Here is a 21,004-nt window from a genome sequence, read left to right as displayed (position 1 = left end):
GTGTGAGGGGTCTTAATCGGCGCTTCTATTGGCTGATCTTTGCGTCCGTTAAGATTTTCTCGATTTTGATTGGACCAATTTAACCCTGCCCAAAGGAACAGCCAATCGAATAGTAGGTGGTCCGTGCTGAATGTAGGACAAATCACCAGGGCGCCGGTACAGACTACTAACGAAATGCAGTGACATGTGGTTAAGTTCTCTTCCGCACACTTTTAGCTACATGACCTCAGGATATTAGATAGTTAAATACTGACAAGATACAATACAATATAACAACAAAATAATGCGTTTTATAGTCTTTTTTTGTTTAACTAAAATGTTAAAGAAAGTAAAAAAAAATCTGTGAAAAATAAAATAAAAACTTTGGGAAAATGAGTCATTGCAGAGTGATGGTTGGTCTGCGGCTATCAACAAATGAGTCACTTGGCGTGGTGATGTTCACACGGCCACAGCAAAGCCTAGAGAGCATAGTCCTTCAGATGTATACCCAGGGGTCCAGGATCTGATTCCAGGAAGCCATACGCACACTCTGGAGAGTAAACCCCTTTTCCTGGTTATTGGGACCCCAGGTGAGCTGCTTCATGAGAATGTTAATCTATAATGTGGATGAAACATACAATATTCCAATTAGCAAATCTGCAAAATGAATTTAATTGACAAATTAATTGTTAGTTAATTAAAATACAAAAATGTGGTACACACAAAAAAGGGGCCCCAGCAGACACAGGACACCACAGTGACGGCAGCGAGTTGTACCAGCATCTCCACGTCCAATGAACAAAACATGGAGGAAGACTGTACATGATGAACACCGTGAGCTGAAGGTCTTCTGTAACAGTTCCTCGACTTCATTCTGGCCTTTACTAGGGGTATGCCACTCAGAATGTTGCAGAGCAGGGAAATGATAAGTGCAGTGAGGCCCAAACTTAAGAAGACCAGAACTAAATATTTGTCAACTGTAGACTGTGAATCCTGAATAGGCAAAAAACACCATGTGTATGGGGGTTGGGTAATGTAGTTACCAATGTTAAAAATAGGTAATAAAGCCAGCACAAGAGCAGATGTGGTCAAAAGTAGCACCACTTGCCATGCATGAGCCACTTTAAAGGAAAGATGGAGAAAGGGTCTATTGATGGCCACCCAGCGCTCAACGGCCATGGCACAGCCCAAAACTAAAGGGCACAAGCCAAAAAACACCATACTTGCTCCAAAGACATTACAGAAGTTCCCATTGGATTTTAATTCTACCATCTTATATCCCCTATTTATGTGTCCATATAATGCAAAGGCACCAAGGATCAGGTGACCTCCCAAATCAGCTAGAAGTAAAGCCACTGTTAGCAGAAGAAAAGTTGCTTTGGACTGGCCTCGAAATCTGGCACGGGTCTTGGTCAGGATTCCCAAAGCAGTGAGGTTAGAGATGGTGCCAAATATCATAGTGAGGCAGGACATGAGTAAACCTGAAAGCAGAGGGATTGGGGGGCTGATAGTGGATGAATTAGAATAATTGGTTCCAGGTGAAGTTACCAATGAGATCAAAGGTGCTGGTGTCATCTTCAGCGTGATCTATGGAAAATTAGAAGGTTGAATTTGAACATTAGAACAATCCAAACATTATTCCCACTTGCTTAATGGTTTTCTTAAACAGTGTACCTGTAATTCAACTATGTGTTCACAGCTAGTTGAAAGTCATCTGACAGTGAAGTGCAGAATTTAAACTTGAACTTGAAGATCTGCAACAAACAATGACGAGATTGAGTCTGTAAAATCTGCTGTCTTCACTTGGAAGACTGACAGTCTAAAGGGAGACTGGGCACGGCTGTAACAATGGGATAGCTTGACCAATCAGAAAAGATCTGTGGTGATATCATCACTACAGTCTGTGCCCACTTACAAAATGAGCACACTGGCCACACATCCTTGAGTTTCAAATGGTCTGTTCTGGAGTCAAAACAACATTATTCGGGTAAACAAGTAAGATTTTTCATCGCAAATATTCATTGCACAGAGTCCATTGTCTTTTAGACATAGCCGTCATTAAAATCAGGGATGCCACAGACATGTCTCCACCAATATTTATAATTGAGAGATTTGTCCACACCAACAATTTTAGCTGATAATTTAGGTCTGATTGTGTTGAACTCCTGCTGTGGTCATTTTCCCCAGAAACAATCTTTTACCAAATTCTATTATTAGTTTAATTTTATTTATTCTTTATTTAGCCTGGAAGGTTAGCTCACTGCCAACTTAAAAACTATAGCCAGTTTTCTTTAATACATGTATGTCGCATTTGATTTATAATATTCTTTTCTGTTTATACTTTAACTGTATAACCATGACCAAAACTACTTGTTTTTTATGGATATTTTTCTAAGAAATATTCTAAGTGGTTAAGTGGTTGTACCCCTTGTGCAGCAGTACCAGAACCAGAGTGAATGGGGTGTGTATGGGGAGCGTGAGTGGGTGTCTAGCGTTCATTTTTGTAAGTTTTAGGTTGTATGTGTGTGCGTGAGCATGAGGGAGGGAGTGTGTGACTGTGTCTGTGTATGACTGTATATGTCACGTGGGGTCTTGGACTCCTCCCCTCTCCTGGGACTTCTTGAGATGCAATACATCTTTGTCTCCTCTCCCCCTGCCACACCTGGTGTGGAGTGTGGTGCCTTGGTCTGCCTGAGTGTTCGTGGCTCCCCGGTCTGGGGGTTTAAGATTTTTGGCATCTGCCTGATCAATTCTGGTGTCTGCCTGGTGGGATCTGTTGGGTCCCCAGCGAGGCTGGCCGCCCCTGGGTCCCGGGTCGCTGGGTTCCGGGCTCGACCAGCTTGAGGGTGGGAGGCTGCGGGCGGGCCTGTTGGCTTGCTGCTGATATCTCCCGGGACTCTGCCGGCTGCTGGTTGTGGCCCCCCAGGGCGATCCTCTGCGCCTCTCGAGAGGGCGGCTGGGGCTTTTCTGGTTGCAGTCTCCCTAGGGTCCCTGTGCTCTGGGGCAGCTCCTGGATCCCTGGGACTTGGAAATCCCTCCATCTCCTACACATCTTTGGGGGGCAGATCTGTGGCCCCTCACACTCTTTATTCAACACATTCTCACACCCTAAGCGTCGGAAACAAACGCTTGGTCAGCCACCCTCCACGTCAGACCCCAGACGCCAAAAGTGCCCTTTTTCGTTACTTATGTGCGAAAAGGGGTTTTCCCTTTTGTAACTGCAGATCCCAATGCAGCGTAAAACCGACGTGATTAGATATCCGCTGATGCGGCACCGAACCAGCTCATTTAACCGCACCTAAACCTTAACGTTTCACTATTTATAAGCGTTTGTTTTTGACGCGGTGGGAGTGAGAACGTGTTGCATAGAGCCGGCTTTTAGAGCGATTGACACGTCACTAACGTGTTCGCTGGTAAGATTGTTAAGGTTAGGATAGGGGTGAGGGGAAGGTTAAATAAGAGGATAAGGTTAAATAAGAGGATAAGGTTAAATAAGAGGATAAGGTTAAGGTGAGGTACAATGAGCTTGTTTGGTGCCAGTGTAACGCTGCATTGGGATGCAACGGTAGCGGACATCCCATCGCTTCAGTTTTACGCTGCATTGGGATCTGCAGTCAAATAAGGGAAACCCCCTTTTCGCACATAAGTAACGAAAAAGGGCACTTTTGGCGTCAGGGGTCTGACGTGGAGGGTGGCTGACCAAGCGTTTGTTTTTGACGCGGTGGGAGTGAGAACGTGTTGCTTTATTGGACGCTCCTATAGAGAAGCCTTACATATACAAGTGCGTGTACACACACAGGTGCTCACATGGTGCTCTCATAAGTATGGACTTGGGCATGTTCAGCACATTCTTAAGGCTGTGGTTGGCACTAAATGCACTGTGATTTATTATCGGGATTGTTCAGTAAAACAGTGTTGATTTTATATTTCCTCATCAGGTTGATGCAGTGATAGCTTGCTCCTGTTGTGTTGTTGTGTGTTGTTTTTATTTTGTTCTCTTTCTGCAGAGCTAGAAACAAACTCTTGTTCATCATTGAATGTTTATTTTTGTGGACCCCCCCCCCCCCCCTTCCTTTTGTCTCTTCCTTTCTCTTTCATCTCTGTCTCCGTGTCTGGTCGGAATTATAAAGCATTCAAAAAACAATAACAATAAAGTTTTAAGTATCAGGCGTGACATTAAAGCAGAAGCTTTGGTGTTCCACCTGAGAGTAAATCTGTAAGGCTTGTCACCAGCATTCAGACATTAATTCTGTTTGCTTCACAGCCAGACAGGACACGGGGAAAATAAATAAAAAAATAAAATAAATAAATAAATAAATAAATAAATAAATAAATACATTTTCTAATTGCTGCCGTGGCCCAGAGGTTAAGTGCATGCCTCATAACCAGGTTTATGGGATAAATCTTGACTTTTGACTTTTATTTATTGAATGAAGGTCAGATTCTGAACAGCTGTCAGTACGCTGTGGTGTGTACTGGAATTAAACATTCAAACAGACAAATACTTTAACATAAATATTTAGTAATCATTGTCCCCAGCGATCTTTAAGCCATATTCTTGCTTATGTTTATCATCCCCAGCAATATTAAAAACAAACTGACAACCTTGGTTGTAGATACAATTGTTTCACTTACATAAGCTCAAGTGGGCTAGTAGTTTAATTAGATGTGTTGCAGCTTCGAAGCAAAATGCTAAACGGTTAGCATGGCCAGCGGAAGGTTGTAGGTGGTCTGAAAAAGGTTTCTGCACCTTAATCCGTCCACTTATCAGGTGACCTCGCCAGGACAGGGGGTGGTTAAACAGGGTTTAAAGTTTATGCCTTGGCAGGGGTGAAGTGGTGCACCCCTTAAAAATGTTAAAATAAAAAATAAAAATACACCAGAGGTCCATCTGACCCCATTAACAGTGTGGTAGGGGTAAAAACCCACATTTCTTAAGTTTTTTGTTAATTGTTCCACAAATCTCAAGATGTTCAAATGCAAATAGGCAACAGTGGCAGAGGAGTTAATTGCCCACCCCGCAATCGGATGGTTGCAGGTTCAAACCCCATCTGTCGCAGTTGTTGTGTCCTTGGGCAAGACAGTTAATTAGCCTTGCCTGCCGGTAGGCAGTGATAGATGGGACCAGTAGCGCCAGTGATGCCTCATTTCTGTCAGTGAGCCCCAGGGCAGCTGTAGCTACAAAATAGCTCATCACCACCAGAGGGTGAATCTGTGTGTGGGTGAATGACTGATTGGGTTGTAAAGTGCCTTGGGGGGGTTGTAGAACCCTAGAATGTACTATATAAATACAAGCCACTTACCAGTTTTTCAAATTAAAATGTTTCAGGCTAAAACACACACACAACATACTTTAAATTACCCTTAAATTATTTTCTTATGTATTTTTATGTATTTTATTGCTTTTATTTTTACTGAATTGAATGTAGACTTCTATTTATTATTTTGTCATCTCAAAAGTTTAAGGCTCCTTCCTTATTATTGATTAAAGTGCTTCTGTACATTTATTAGTGTGGATTAGACCTTAAGATCTTTGAAAGGCGCTTGAAATAAAATGTATTATTATTATTATTATTATTATTATTATTATTATTATTATTATTAATGCTACATCCATCCATCTGATTTAGGTTACAACACACCTCTTTGAATTTGGCCATAATTTAAAGATGCATTATGTAGAAATTGAGTAAAAATGACATCCTGCGGTAAGTTTTGGTTACTGCAACCACTTTAAACAACTCTGGAGCTTTTTGCCGGCTGTTGTCAACTTACAATTGTCGTAACTGCGGTATCAGCTCGCAGGAGACACGGCAACCCCACATTAACTGTTGGTAAACAGTAGTGACGTCCCTCCTTAATTTGTTTTGAAAGGGCAAAAACTGACAACTATCGCAGCCAGCTGGATATGAAATCTGTTTCAGTATAACCTTCCTTCCAGAATGACTGACACATTAGACTATTTTGGGATTTTCTCACTGTAAAATTCTCACTATATTCTTACATACTGCACCTTTAACTTATGGGCCATTCCCATCTGTACCGGGTCGGCCCGGGCCGGGTAGCGTAGGTTGTTTACATATCTGGGTGGCCTGGTATTTTTCCGGGCCAACCAAGGCTCATTCTCAGCCCTCTTGTCGAGGGGGTCTGCTTCAGGCCGACCAGGGCCAACACACCCACTGCTGACAGCAAATTCACACCTTCCATTAGAGCAAGCCTCTGATTGGTGGGTAGAATCAGCCCACATGGGCTTAAGGCAAGGATGTGTGGAATCAACCGGGCCAGGCTGGGGCCGACTGGGGCTACCCGGCCCGGGCCGACCAGGTACAGATGGGAATGGCCCATAAGCTGAGAGATGGTGTGGTAGAAGTGTGGTTTGTGTGATTTTTAGCAGACAAGTTCGGCACTACATGTTTATATCTGAAACCTCTAGCACAAAGAACCGCTGAGTTACATTTGCTCAAACAAACCAAAAGTGTTACCGTCATCCCCAGTCTCCCTACAGAATCAAAGTAAACTTAATAAATGCATTACTTTTCAAAAGGCATTTCTCAAACCCTAGTTAGGTACGATGCAACAAACTACATGCAAAATGTGTTTTGTGTCATTTTCCTTCCGGAAGAGTACCTTTCAACAAGGCAGCCTCAGAGCAGTAATGTTGACAGACTTGATCTGGAGAAAGATTAAAAGAAGGCAGGTAAAAAGCCTCAATCTGAGAACTCATATGCCTGGAAGAAAGCAAAAAATAAAAGCTACTTGTGATAAAATATGAACAGAGACAGACAGTTTTGATTGAATCTGTTCACTTTTTATTTTTTTATTGAGGTTTAAAATCTTCTGTTGAAAAAGGAAAAAAAAAGCTTCAGGAGAAACAAATTAAAAGTTGTTGCTTCCCTTTTTAATTTTTGATATCTTTGTTAATCTTTTTTCATGCACCTACATAAAGTGAAGCAAATTTCCTAAAAATACAGAAGGACTTTGTAGGACCCAAGGATTATCATTTATTTTATTTTATTTTATTAATCCTTTATCTAACCAGCAAGGTCCCATGGAGATTAAAAACCTCATTTTCAAGGGAGTCCTGGCTCAGAGGCAGCAAAAGACACGGTTACAAAGTTTTTCACGTTAGCGCAGCCCTCCCATAGTTTCACCTCCAGTCAGAGCGTGTACTAGCTTGTTCTTTTTGCCTATGACAGTTTATCATGACTGTAATCTTCCTAGAAAGGAGTGTACCAATGTTGGTCGTCCAAGTCATGAATAATCGTAAATAAATGTTGTCAATTATTAATAAAACTTACCTTCAGACAAGAGTGGATGAGCGGTTTTCAGATAGTTCAGGATAAACGAGAGGAGATGATGTGCTGCCGTGTCTGTGCCAAGTCAGTTATCACTGTTTCCTGCAGTCATTTGCTTAATGTTCCCCTCCCTTTGTTTCTGTTTAGCATCAGACAGTTTCACTTTCTCCGTGGTCATGTTTCCTCCTTTCCTCGCACTGATGTAGTGCTATTGCCTCCCACATTCTCGTTAGCTGAACGGGTTCCTTTAATCTATCGATCCCTCCTGCTGATCCTCTGGAGCAAAGTGACTACCAGCTTTGATCAACTGTTTGCTAAATGGCAAACATATAGTCAGGAATGACCCTTTCTTTTCCTTCAGGTTCAGACATGGTTCCAGTTTTCCAAAAGCAGAGAGATTCACAGAGGATTTAGCAGAGAAGATCAGTTTCCATTGCTGATAGAAATAAAATCAGCTGTCATCAGAATCATTTGAGAGAGCACGACTCTAAACTGTTGCCTTTAGGCTTTGCTGGCATACAATCCCCCTGACATGTTACAGTTTTTGTAGTACGGTCAAAAAGCCATTTGACAATTGATATGAACTTTTTTCAAGAGCATTTTAAGATTAAACTTTTCCTTCAAACACAAAATGACCTGTTCTAAATCCAAATTTTATCGACATCTTCTTGGAGATCATCTTGAATCTTGCATAAACAGGAAGTGGCTTCATTTCTGCTGCAAGCTGTTTCAACCCCACTGTAAGAAGTAGTTTGTAACCTGAGTAGCAGTAAATGTAAGGTGCATTGTATTTATTTGCAGAAAACATAAAAGCAAGTAATAGAAAAAGTTTAAATCTGTCTCACAAATAAAATGTTAGCATAATGAAGTCAAAATGTGAGCTAAACATTATTTTACAGTGCTATAAAGAGTTGCATAACTGCATAATTATCAAAATGACACCTTAAAACATGTTACAACAGAGTAAACAGAGCTTTTTAATACAGTTATTAGCAGAAATGCTGACCAGGACACATAAATATAAACATGTCTCATAAAGGGTCATAGTTTCAGTCATATTTACATTGAAACAATAGAAAAATGTTTTTTCTTTGACTGATTTTAGTACCTGAGTGAAACAACGTGTGACCTGATTAAACAGGTGCTTAAACTGTTTTTGGACATCATAATGAGTACAGATTTTCTGTATTTAAAGATGCTGATGTTCAGTAAATTAGTTTTTATGAACAGATTCACACAAATGTTCATATGAAGTCTTTACAACAGATAAACGCAGATCTTAAAAGAACCAGTCAAATTACAGTGTTGCTGCCTTTTGTCTCAAGCCACGGTTCGTCCTAAATGTGGGACTCCCCTGTGTCCTGGGTACTCTTGGATGCCTAATTTAAACAAACAAAAACAAAGGAAGCAGAGGAAGTTCAATCAGTGTTTGAAACACTGCTAATGGACTGATTAAGACCCTCAGGAAGAAGACCCATGTCAATGAAGATGAAATATTGCTTACATTTGCTTTACTGGAGTGGGAGAAACTAAACTCTGAATATTTCCTCTTCCGCGGAGCAGAGAGTCCACAAAGAATATTTGCATATTCGTCCCTCACCTGGAATAAAAATGCAGACTGAGGTGTGATACTTTCAGACATAACAGAGCCATTCTCTCAAATGTTTGACTTTTGCAGTATTGTAACCCACCTGCTTGGAAAACAGACAGTGCATGACAAACAGCATGAAGCCTTGAAGGCTGCCAAATATGGTGAACAGGTAGGATATGGTTATTGAGTTTGTCTCAAACTGAAAACACCCAAAGATCCACATTGTGCCCAGAACGCACAGCTGTGCCACTGCAGTAACGATGAACGCCCTGCAGGAGGCAGCAAATGCACACAGGTCAGCTCTGAGACCGGTCCAGCACGTATGTAACCAAAGACGATAGTGGTCACACTTTTTCCACTTTGTAGGCAAGGAACGAAAATAATATTTATTTATTTTGCTCAATAATTGGATCTTACTTTATTTTCTGCAAGTTGTTCAGGTCTGGGTTTAAACTTGTTAACTTCTGTGCCAGTTTCCATGCAGTGATGAGAAAAAATAAAATGTTTACCTGGAAGAAAACAGTACAACGTAAACAATAAAAGGAATCTAGTTTGATTTCTTAGATACCAATGAATTAAAATGTGTTTTTACTTAAAGTCTTACAAGGATGATGACGCAGGCAGGTCCAAAGAAACTCCAGATGGAACTCAGGTTTAGCCAGCAACTAAAGTGCATGAAAAATGATTTTTTTAAACAACATATTGATTACAATTTGAAATCACGACTAAAATTAAGAATGAATATTATCAATATTAGCAAAGAGAATGCAGAAAACGTACTATCTGTTGGTGCCATAGCCCTTAGAGTTAACGGATGCAGAGATAGCAACAACTACAGCTGGGACTCCATAGCCTCCTGCCATCATGTAGAAAGTTTTAAAGTGGGTGTTAAAGACCAGGACTACCATCCTGAAGAGCTGGACACCTTCCAGACACATCCAGCAAAATGCTGACAGGTAGAAGAAATGCAACAGCCCTGCTACAACCGCACATCCAACCTGTTGAGGAAAGAAATGAAATAAAAATCAACATGTCTAAGAATTGTGGCACAGCTTCTCTGTAGAAAAACAAAGAAGTCAGGATGAACTCACTTTTTATTAGTAAAAAATTATTCTAGCCATTTAAGCAACAAGCTGAATTTACCCTGTTCTCTGTCTTGGAGATGCCTGCGAGAAAGATGGCGTTAGCGATGAAGAGGCTGATGCAGAGATGCAGGTGGATGGTGGTTCTTGGACTCTGAATGGAGCGGATCATGGAAAACGTCAGAATGCAGATGAAAAGACAAATCAGTGAGAGGGACAGGCCCACCCAGGTGACCAACTGCAACTCAAACTGAGCCTAACGAGAGGGAAAAATAGTTTTAATATACTTCAACTGAGTCTTGAGCATTATTTTTTCAAACATAATTAATGAACCTCTATTTCATAGAGAGCCATGAGCACAGCAAAGCTGCTGAGGTGGTCACAGGAACACGTGGTGTATTCTGAGTTGGACTCCTCAGTGCTGCAGCCTCGAGAGGACCATGTTCCCCCATCTTCTGAAGAATCCCAGAACACACAGGTGTGTAGGAATCCATTTGACTGTGAGGCGAACGTAAAACACCACAGACAAACACACTGATTTAGATTCATGTAAACAAAGGTGAGTAAAATCAAACAAAGGAATTTTCCCTTCACCTGTTCAAGGTGGTACATCTTTATTTTGACAGGCTCTTTGAGGAGGTTGGTGTCTCTGTTACTGACAGTGACTGTCACCACTTTGGAGTTTATTTTAAAGCTCTGGTTCTCATGCGGTTTCATTCCAGTAAAGAAGTCATCTGCTGATTTTTCCAGGTTAGAATAAGTCAGCAAAGACACGGTTGTGAATCCTTTAACGGCAGAAAAACACAGGGTTGGTGTTTGAAATCAACAGGGTTCAATGTACTATTTAGAAGCATGATCATCACCGGGGTGATGGGAGGGATCTCCAGCAGCGACCTCCATGTCCACCTCCAACTGAGCGTGCTTAGTTGATAATTTTTTCCTCCCTTGGGGTATGATCGAGCCGTTGTAAACCACCAACTCTAGTTCTGGTGGTAGATAAGTTTCAGTTAACACACTGCTGGGACTAACATCTACCTGTATGGTTTACTAGATAAAGGATAACTGTACTAATGTAACTGTAACTGGGGAGACACTGTTGTAACTCAGAAACTAATAAATCATCTAAACTGTGAACGTTTTTGGACAAACACCAGCTTAATCACTAGACACGTATTTCTTTTGTCAACCTGTGTGAGAGGAGGACATTTTAGTTCCTGGAGTTGCAACGAAAGGTCCAGAGAGCCTCAGAGCTTCCTCCACCAAGGCCAGAAATGTTGAGACCTTTCTGTTGTCTCTGAGGACTTCACTGGACAGGAGCTTGTCGATAATAGACTGGAGAACCTAAAACCATAAGAGGAGAGGAGCAGGAGTTGCACAAGTGTGTGAAACAAGAAAAAACAAACCAAACCAAGTTAAACCAAGAGCACTCTAGAAAGAGGTGTATCTAAACACCATCTTACCTGAGTGGGCTGACCTTCTTGCTTCTTTACTGAAGAAAGGTCCGTAATAAGGATTCATACCTTTAAAAGGTGCTCCCCATCCAGCTCCTTTGGGTCCTCGCTCTCTGAGAGGTCCACACAACCTTCTTTCAGTTGCTTCACATGATCTTGTACAATGTTATGTTTCTGAAAAGAAATGATTTGTGTGAATGTGCAAAAGAGTACAGACATCTCTTTAGAGTTAAAACTGTTGCTTATGGGACTTTACCTCTCCCAGAATGTCCACAACTTTGAAAACATCGCAGTCTAATTCTGAAGAAAGAGAGTCAGAATCGATTATCGTGCTTCATGACAGCTGGAATAGGAGCTGGTCCGTACTCACCAACACAGGGAGACCTTCTCCGGCCGTAGTTGGTGAAACCGGCATGGCAGGCGCAGAAGTGGCCACCATCTTCGACGCTACAGGTTCCATTCCTACAGATCGTCTCATCAATCTTACAAACGTCTATAATGGAAACAGGTTCAGGTTACAGCCGGGTTTAGTTGGTCAACCATAATCTGTTATTTAACATTTGGAGCAGTTCCACTATAAATTACCTTAAGAACTGTAAGTTTATGAATTTGGAGTCATTAAAGCTCTTACCCTCACATTGTTCCACCTTTCCAGTGTAGTTTAGTTCGCCAGATCTCAACCCAAAGCCGACATTGCATTTGCAGTAAGAGCTGCCGTGTGTGTTGACACACGATGAGTTCGGACCACAAACCGAGCCCTCTTCACATTCATTAATATCTGTAGGAGCAGAGAGAAGAGATGTAGAAATAAGTCAGGAGGCAAACTAAAACTCAGCCATTGGGCCACTGTGATAGACATTTTACCGTTGCATGAAGCGTTGTTACCAGGATGGAAAGTTTCCATCCTAGTGGAGGAGACGAAGCCCTCGTTACAAAAGCAGATATAACTGGAAATTGTGTTTTTACAACTGGCATTAGGTCCACAGATGCTTGCAGTTAAACATTCATCTATATCTTCAAAGATAAGGGAAAATGCTTGTGTAAGAAGAATATTTATCATTTCTATTTCTTTTTATATTTAGCCACGGAGAAAGCCCTGTAAAGAAGACGTACCTTTACATTTTTCAGGTGAATCAGCTTTAAATTTCTCATTCCTTGATGACTTAAAACCTTCAGCACACTGGCAGTAGTAGCTGCCGATTGTGTTAAAACATTTTGCATTGTCTCCACATAGTCCATTATCAGCACACTCATCGTCATCTACGGTAAAAAAAAACAGGAATGAGGAATTAATTCAAGTACAATGTTTACTTTTAAAATATTTCTTAGTGAGAATGCACATATTACACTTTGCATAATAATATTTTTCACATACCAACACACTCGTTGTTCTGTTTGTTAAATCCATCATTGCAGCCCTTTGTTTGGACTGTGAGCAGTAAAAGGATAAAAGCTGAAATATGAACAGAAAAGTGTCATTTTGCTGAAGCCATGATCATTTTATCAAACTTTACATCATGCACATGTGAATAAAGACAATAAAATGAAACGTTTTCACTTGGCTCAGTTGGAAAAGTCAGACCTGTTGGGTTCTAAAAAGGGCCTACACACACAGAGAGAAGACTAAATCCCATATTTTTGTCTCCATTTCCTCAGATTGTTTCAACACCATCTGCACCGTCACTCAGAATGATCCACACATGGTGTCCAGAGGAGCGTTCTTCCTGTGTGTGAGGAAACATCAGCTGGCATGCACAGAATAACATAATGTAGGTGAAGGCTCTCAGAGTCATCCCTCTGGGGTTTCAGAATGATCAGGTGGGTGTGATGCCCAGCATAAAGACAGGAAGGAAGTGTGGTTTTCACTGATTTATCTAGTCACTTGGATAAAATCCTTAGAAAAACCAACAAAAACAGATGGTGGCGAATAAATGCTGATCTCGAACATGAATATGTTTGTTTTGGGATGGGAATTGTTTTAGTGTTTTGAGCTGATAACAAAGGCACTTTTAGGACTGTGTTGCTACGCTCTGGGGCAGCTCCCGGATCTCTGGGACTTGGAGCTCCCTCCGTCTCCTGCACATCTTTAGGGGGCAGATCTGTGGCCCCTCACACTCTCTATTGGACGCTCCTATAGAGAAACCTTACAAAAAGAAACACGTGTACACACAGGTGCTCACATGGTGCTCTCATACGTATGGACTTGGGCATGTTCAACACAGGTCTTAAGGCTGTGGTTGGCACTTAATGCACTGTGATTTATTATCATGTGATTGTTCAGTTAAACAATGTTGATTTTATATTTCTTCATCAGGTTGACGCAGTGATAGCTTGCTCCTGTTGTGTTGTTGTGTGTCCCATTTTTTTTTCTCTCTTTCTGCAGGTCTAGAAGCAGATTCTCGTTCATTATTGTTTATTTTTGTGGACACCCCCCCCCCCCCCCTTCTCTTTCACCTCTGTCTCCGTGTCTGGTCGGAATTAAAAAGCATTCAAAAACAATAACAATAAAGTTTTAAGTATCAGGCATGATCTTAAAGCAGAAGCTTTGATGCTCCACCTGAGAGTAAATCTGTAAGGCTTGTCACCATCATTCAGACATCAATTCTGTTTGCTTCACAGCCAGACAGGACACACACACACAAAAAGGACTGTGTTGCTATATGTTGTTGCCATGACAGCAGTGGAAATGTTTAGCCAACTTGGATTTTTATCAAGATGCTGCGCGGATTTTCAGAAACCATATGTGTCAGTGTTGTTTCCTGTTACTGGTGGCATAGGAACCCACATCAGCTGAACTGTGGTCTTAATCTTCCTTAAAAAATTATGTGGTACACCAACAGAAAAACTCATAGTTTGAAAATACTGCTTAAAAATGAACGGTTCTTTGTTCACTAGCAGATAAAACAAAAGCAGTGGGTTCTCTCTTTTTGCTCCGTTCGGTGCTAATATTGTATCTGAGCTCTTTGTCAGACTCAAGCAGTGGCACACTTGCAGCTGTTATCCTCTATTACATTTCTCCAGAGTGTGTATGGCATCAATCACTGGTTATTTCTCTTGGAAAGCTAATAAAGCAAAAACTGTGAAACAGACACAAACGGATCCCGCTAGTGAAGGTTTAGTCCTGCTGTTGCGTGTTGTCTTTACAAAATCACAAAGCAATTGTGATAAATGACTCAAACAGATGATTTTCCATTTGGGCTACTGTGCAAATTGATGACAGATGTGACTCACCCAGTTTCAGGAGGGTCCACTTGTCTGCCATGGTGAAGAGGTAAAACAAGTCCAAACAACCAGAGAACCGGCCACCTTCAGAAGAGCCGTGCTCGTCTTTTCCTCCCCAACTTTTCATTCACTTTCTCAGAAAAAAATAAACAAACAAGCACAGAAAAAAAGAACAAATTCCACTAAAAAGTCCAACCTGTTGAAATCTTATCCAACTCTGACTGACTTTGTCTGAGTTTCCTCCCAGACTGTGTCTCTGAGTCCTCAGCCAATCTCAGTCTCCTCTTTCTGCTCATGGTTCATATGCTGGATTAGAGCAGAGTGAGTGCCCACCCACCCCTTGACACACGCCTCTGACACTTTATAACTAGCAAGTTTTATTTAGAAAATACTGATCTTGTTGGGGCGGGGTCAGTGAGAGAGAGAGGAAGTTCTGACAGCTCACAGAAATCTACAGTTTTAACAGAAAAGCATTAAAATTACTGTTTAATTTCTGAGATTTCTTTAAATGCCTCTCTCTCATTGGGCCCTGCTTATGGGACACACAGGGTTAAAAGAGTTTAGACTTCCAGCTGCTCATTGTTCTAGAGAGTCCCGGCTTCTGGCGTAGCCTCCCAAAGGCAAAAGCCTGCTGACTATGACGATGACACATATAGAGCTTTAGCCTTAGACTGCTTCTGACTGAGACAATGCAACAATACTGTTACAAATAAAAAAAAGAAAAGCTTACAGAAGATAAACAAAGAAGCTATTTAATATTGGGTTGTTTTAGTTCTCCTTTTATGGTAGAAAATGCATTTTTCACAAAATCTAACTGAATGAGGTCATATGTTGTAAACACAATGAGAGAATCTTTATGTAATAATATCAAGTCATCATCATGAAAGACTTAGAAATACCATAATCCCTAAGTAGAATATTAGACATCACATACAAAACTAAAATAAACAATTCTCATTTCATGTCTAAATGCACAAACAGCAAAAATGGTGGCTGTGATTTGGGGATGACTCTTCATGCATGCTCAAGCATGAGAAGGTTGTTCTGCAGCAGCATAACTTTTTAAATGCATCTTTGACTAGATTGTATGAGCATAATGCATGACACAGTTTTCTTCTGATGGAATTAAAATACTTTCCTCTTTTGTGCTGAGCTGTAGCATTAACCTGTGAGCACACAAACAAGTCAAAAATAAAGTTAAGCAATTTCAAGAGACTTGGGAGAGAGAAAAACAAGGGGCACTGCATTTCAAGTACAAATTAGTTCAGCTGTAAATTTCTTATCACATAATATAAAGTGTCAATATCAAAAGCAGTTCTGGAGCCTATAGTCTACTAGCACACAGTGGAAACATTTGCCAGTGGCGTTACTTCCTCAAAGAAGCAACACAACAAACGCAGAGTTAACACCGTTGCTATTATGAGCTGCTGTGAAACATAGCAATTTTTTTTCTTTACATATCAATGAAACAGGGTTACACAGCTGCGACATGCTTTTGCAAAGACTTGTGCAGGTTAGCATGAACACAGTTAAAATGGTAATTTGCTGTAAGTTGCTTATAGAAAATAGCTGATTTAAACTTTGTTTACAATATAAATGGGAAACCTTCTTCATACTCTAGTGTCACCTCTGGAGTACCACAGGGTTCAATGCTTGAAATAATCATGGCAGTAGTAGCTTGATAAAATCTATAAAGACCTACAACTTGACTCGGACTTGAACACCAATGACTTGCAACTTGAATAGACTTGCATCTGTTGACTTGATGATGACTTGAGCATATTAGATATTTTTTGACAAAAGTGGCACGACATGGACAAAATTTATAAATCATTCTTCTTTTTGGGTGAGATCTTGTACGGCTAAATGCAGCAGCACTTTGTTTATAATCAGTTTCAGTTTCTGCTTGTTTGAGCAAATAAATGAAGCTTTAAGAAGCTTCAATTCTGGAATTTATTTATTATCATTGTCATTAAATTGAAACTGGACAGATGACTTGATCAGGACTTGAAAATTCAAAGTTAAGGACTTGGAGTTCCACATCATTGACTTTGGACTCAACTTGGACTTGGTTGTCTTTGACTTGAACTTGACTTGAGACTTGACTGGAAAAACTTGTGACTTACTTGTGACTTGCAAAGCAGTGACTTGGTCACACCTCTGCAAGATACTGTATAATGCTTTGCGTTTTGTGTTTACACTTTTACATGAAAGTTCTCCTATTCAATCTGTGGCAGAGCGCCAGAGGGGAGGGGCTGTTGGCAGCCCGACGATGTGCACCAATTGACAATGAGGATGATTATAAGGACGCCCACATCCCCAGCAATCAGTGACAACCGACTTTGACCATACAACAGCCGGGACACGACATGGCACCCCCGCTGGTCGCAGTGCTGGGCCAGATGTTGGTGGAGATGGCGCAACTCAACCGCGGGTCGGCAGTGCGCTGTACTCAACAGATGGAGGGCCTGATATGCGGAGCAGTAGATGTCGATCCTGCAACTGTTGGTGGATCAGACTGGTGGGGGGTGCCGCAACCACCACACCAGGTGGCCTGCCCACCATCCTGCGGGCATCCTGCACCATATCTGAGGCTGTCGCAGATGTGTACCGCTGGCCAGTGGAGAAGTGAGATCTTTGCCTACTTCCCATGCTGACAGGAGAAGCGCAGGCTGAGCCTACCTGCATGTCCCGCAGCTACAGGGACGTTAAGCGTGCCATACTGGACCAGTCTGGATGCACGGCGGAGGACTACCAATGCAGATTCAGAGGGCCAGGCTGGGAACGGGAGACCGACCGCTCACCTTTGCGCAGCAGCTCCGGGATGCAGCGTGTCGATGTCTCCATCCGGGCTAGCCTGAAGAGAAGCAGGACATACTGGACACGCTGGTCCTAAAACAGTTCATCGATACGATGCCAAGCAGGACCAGGGAGTGCATTCAGTGTCACCGACCCACGGCTGTGAAGGCCACGGTGACTCTGACTGAGGACCACCTAGCGGGCCAGGGATGGGAGAATGTGTCAGGATGGCCGACCCCAGCACCACAATGACTTTGACCTCCTGGCGCAGGAGGGGGACCCGAAGGCACGATGGTGCGGCAGGACGACTCTTAGCGCAGAACCACCACCCCTCAGATTCTGGAATTGCAGCGAGATAGGACATAGACCGACAGATTGCCCCATGATGGAGACTGACTACGTGACCCGAGTGAGTGGATCAACCAGCTCAGACCAACAGGTCACTGGCATGAAGGCGAGAAGGCAAGAGGCGTGGTGGAACCCAGTAGAGAGACGATCTGGACCCAACTGGTGGTGGGGGCCCAGCTGGTCAGCAGCGAATACTTTCCTGGCTCTGGGGGAGGGGGAGTCAGCCAGACCAGAGACGTTCCCAGTAAGCGGTGGAGGGGTGTAGCTGAGCGTAGGAGGAGAGGGGCCATTGGCAGCCCAACAATGTGCACCAGCAGTGGCGGCTGGCCAGTAGAGGGCGATAGGGCGCCGCCCTCCCAGTTTTCCCCAGTGTTTTTAATTTTTATTTAAAAAAATAAGTAAATTAAATTAACAATAATCACATATTCTAAGTTAATTGTGTGTTTTGTAACAAAAATAAATCATATATATAAATTTCTATATTGGTCTTTGCCGGTCTCTGCCGGTCTGAGCGGTGGAGGCTGTAGGCTGTTTTTGAATCGCCCAAACAGGACGGGACCAGCCGTCCAATTGCTGACAAGAAAATCAAAGGGTAGGAATGGGAATGTATCCAATCAGCGTCGACGTTGTTTCAGAAGCATGATGGGCTATAGAGCTACGCCAAAGGTTTCGTTGGTGTTCGGTAGAACTCGGCAGAGTCGTTTTTGGTCATGATGCGATGTAACTTGGACGCCGCCAGTGACTACAACCAGCATGGATACCGGATCTCAGCAGCCACTGAATTCAGTTCGGTCTCTTCTCCAGTATCCGTTCGAGAGGAGAACTATGGTAGAAAAACTTAATGTCAAAGAGCTTGGACCAGATCAGCCCGACGTAAAGATAAGCCAGCAGGAGGAGGAGAGAGGTAAACTGTACACACGAGGCTTCTGGGAAGGCTTGGCTAGCTAGATGCAATCACGCTAATGCGTTATTTTGCTTTCCGTGTTTGTTATTCAAAACGACTGTGACAGATGAGGCATGGATTGAGTCAGGAGTTACGGACATGAAACATTTGTCTGAGAAGGTGAAGAAACATGAGTCATCCCGGGCACACATGGACAACACGAAGAAGCTAGCTATGCTAGGCAGAGCTAACATTGCCATGCAGCTAGAGACGAGGGACACAGGCTTGCAGTGAAGAAACACAATGAAGAAGTGGATCAGAACCGGCACATTTTGTCCAAGAGAGAGATGTCAACACAGTGTATGAGCACAAGGATGACCTCCTCAGATGTTTCCAGATGATCAGAGACTCGGATGACTTTGATCCAATCACTGAGAGAGAGGCAGGAGGCTTTGTGAAAATGCTGGAGGAAGAAGATCTCGGCTTTCTGCTGGCATTGTGTCACAAGATCATGCCACATGTGGACATGCTGTTCAACCAGCTGCAGAAGAGGAACAATGACTCTGTCTACATCACAGGGGTCATCCAGAGCTTCACCAACAGTATGCAAAAGATCAGGTAAATACTTGTTTATTTAATATTATTGTGATGAAATTCTCCAGTATGTTAGTTTCACAAACAGTAATGTGGATGTGGACCATATATGGTCATGTTATTTTATGTGCAATTTAATACAGTATTTTTCAACCTTGGTCCGCAAGGCAGCGTGCCAATAGTCAGACACACGTGGATTAATCCCTTTGTCCAATAATGTAAGACAGGAAATAAAAGAGCTGTGCTTAATTCAGGAAATAGTGAAGTTGTGCACAAAGCTCAGAAAGCACAAGTTTGTTTAAAAAAAAAAAATAGCACAGCCCCACCAAAAATATTTTTCACCAGCCGCCACTGCGCACCAGTTGTCAATTGACAATCAGCTGGAGGATGATTACAATGGCCGACTCTGTAGGAGGAGGAGAATGAAAGGAGCAGACGTTTGGAGCCTGTGTGGCTTAGAGTCTGCTGAGGAGCATGACAAGTTTGTGATTCCCTGAATGGGTTAATAAAGTTGTGTGGCAGTGAACGTTGTGTTGGGTTGTGTATGTGCGTGCCCCAGAGTAGCTGAGACTGCTACACCCTCTAAATGTTGTGGGGGGCTGACGGTGATGTTCTCTAAATGGCAGCCTTGCTGATTTGGGGAAATTCTGCTCCTTCCTCTTGCCCTGCTCCAACCTCATGTGATTGCTGGATTGACAACTGGAAATCGACTGTGGCGGTACGTGCATGGCTGCGGGGGAAAGGGAGATGAGCGACGCAGGCAGAAGACGTAGACGTGGTAGAAGCAGCAGCACTGGAGTGAAAAGAAACAGTTGTTGCAAATGACAAATTAGGCCAGTTCTGCACAGGATATACACAAGGGCTGTCAGTTCCCTGAGAGACACGCTGACTATGTGAATCAGCAGACTCAGCAGATAAAATGTGCAGACTGTTGAACGTTGGTGTGAGGTGTTTTCTATGTGTGATCCCCGAAATAGCTGCTCTCACTTACAATGTGTACATAACATGGGACCAGGGGCGGCGTTAGGCCCGGCTACTTGGGCTGAAGCCCCGGATCTTTCATGATAAGCCCCGGATCTAAATCGCGGAAGTAACATGCAGTACCAAAGTCCAACAGAGAGGGCGCAGCTGGCAGTAGTTTGTATACAGCCTGCCTGAGCCTCCACCACTGAAGAAGAAGCCCTTCAGCAGCCGGCTTCTTCTACAGTCTCTGCCTGAAACACATGAGTGAAGATGGACATAAGGACGTTTTTTTAGACCAAAAGTACAACAACAGAACCCCAGCTTTGATGAGACTGGTGTTGACTCAGGTTTGTGGGTCTTATTTGAAAATATTTGTGGTGCTGCTGGTTTGCCTAAAGTTAGCTTACTGTCAGGTAAAGTTGTTGGGGAAAGAAAGGGAATATTTACTATCATCTCACACTAAACACTAACAGGAACAATACTCTGCCCTGAATATGCTTAATATGTAGCTTCAGATTAAAAATTATGTGGTACAAGACATATATATATATATATATATATATATATATATATATATATATATATATATATGATGACTAGTGCGTGTCACGTGTGAGCGCGCGTGTGTGCGCGCGCACGTGCATGTGTGTGTTAAGCCCCGGATCTTCTTCAGTCCTACATCCGCCCCTGCATGGGACACACCACAAAATGGAACATTGCCTTTTTGATGCATGCGGGCTACTGTAGCTGCAAAACTTACTAAGGAGTTGAATGTTTTTACATGTTGTGCCTTTAAC

General features: G+C 42.4%; 2 protein-coding genes across 4 annotated transcripts; both read right to left on the bottom strand.

Annotated features, from left to right (window-relative positions):
* Window positions 1–333: 333 nt before the first annotated feature.
* ptger1c (prostaglandin E receptor 1c (subtype EP1)) lies at window positions 334–7,384 on the bottom strand. The gene is made up of 5 exons (XM_015948451.3): window positions 7,278–7,384; window positions 6,607–6,651; window positions 1,654–1,733; window positions 703–1,566; window positions 334–595 (listed from the first exon to the last, which is right to left on the bottom strand). Exons 4-5 carry the CDS (start codon window positions 1,552–1,554, stop codon window positions 476–478), a joined length of 972 nt encoding a protein of 323 aa, XP_015803937.1. The 5' UTR covers window positions 1,555–1,566; window positions 1,654–1,733; window positions 6,607–6,651; window positions 7,278–7,384; the 3' UTR covers window positions 334–475.
* A 656-nt stretch (window positions 7,385–8,040) lies between these two features.
* On the bottom strand, window positions 8,041–14,950 carry LOC107378310 (adhesion G protein-coupled receptor E5). Of its 3 annotated transcripts, none has more exons than XM_015948445.3 (19): window positions 14,630–14,950; window positions 12,774–12,851; window positions 12,512–12,658; window positions 12,263–12,412; window positions 12,030–12,176; window positions 11,769–11,891; window positions 11,655–11,698; window positions 11,468–11,572; window positions 11,135–11,288; window positions 10,811–10,933; window positions 10,542–10,732; window positions 10,281–10,445; window positions 10,009–10,203; window positions 9,646–9,863; window positions 9,470–9,530; window positions 9,283–9,374; window positions 8,966–9,134; window positions 8,779–8,874; window positions 8,041–8,653 (listed from the first exon to the last, which is right to left on the bottom strand). In XM_015948445.3, exons 1-19 carry the CDS (start codon window positions 14,745–14,747, stop codon window positions 8,612–8,614), a joined length of 2,418 nt encoding a protein of 805 aa, XP_015803931.1. In that variant the 5' UTR covers window positions 14,748–14,950; the 3' UTR covers window positions 8,041–8,611. The 3 variants fall into 3 exon arrangements, with proteins under 3 accessions (XP_015803931.1, XP_070407441.1, XP_070407442.1); XM_070551340.1 differs by having other exon boundaries at window positions 12,518–12,658; XM_070551341.1 differs by lacking the exon at window positions 14,630–14,950 and having other exon boundaries at window positions 12,263–12,303; window positions 12,774–12,817.
* Window positions 14,951–21,004: the final 6,054 nt, after the last annotated feature.

This window comes from Nothobranchius furzeri, chromosome 5 (assembly GCF_043380555.1).
Source record: "Nothobranchius furzeri strain GRZ-AD chromosome 5, NfurGRZ-RIMD1, whole genome shotgun sequence".
NCBI classification, from domain to species: Eukaryota; Metazoa; Chordata; class Actinopteri; order Cyprinodontiformes; family Nothobranchiidae; genus Nothobranchius; species Nothobranchius furzeri.
This window is presented reverse-complemented; position numbering and strand designations above follow the sequence as displayed.

Coding starts and splice junctions, on each gene's coding strand:
- ptger1c (XM_015948451.3), bottom strand. CDS start 1,554: ATGACACCAGCACCTTTGATCTCATTGGTAACTTCACCTGGAACCAAT. Junction 596..702: donor TCTGCTGGGGCCCCTTTTTT/GTGTGTACCACA, acceptor TCCACATTATAG/ATTAACATTCTCATGAAGCA.
- LOC107378310 (XM_015948445.3), bottom strand. CDS start 14,747: ATGAAAAGTTGGGGAGGAAAAGACGAGCACGGCTCTTCTGAAGGTGGC. Junction 10,934..11,134: donor AATGTCCTCCTCTCACACAG/GTTGACAAAAGA, acceptor ATCTACCACCAG/AACTAGAGTTGGTGGTTTAC. Junction 10,204..10,280: donor TGGCTCTCTATGAAATAGAG/GTTCATTAATTA, acceptor CCCTCTCGTTAG/GCTCAGTTTGAGTTGCAGTT.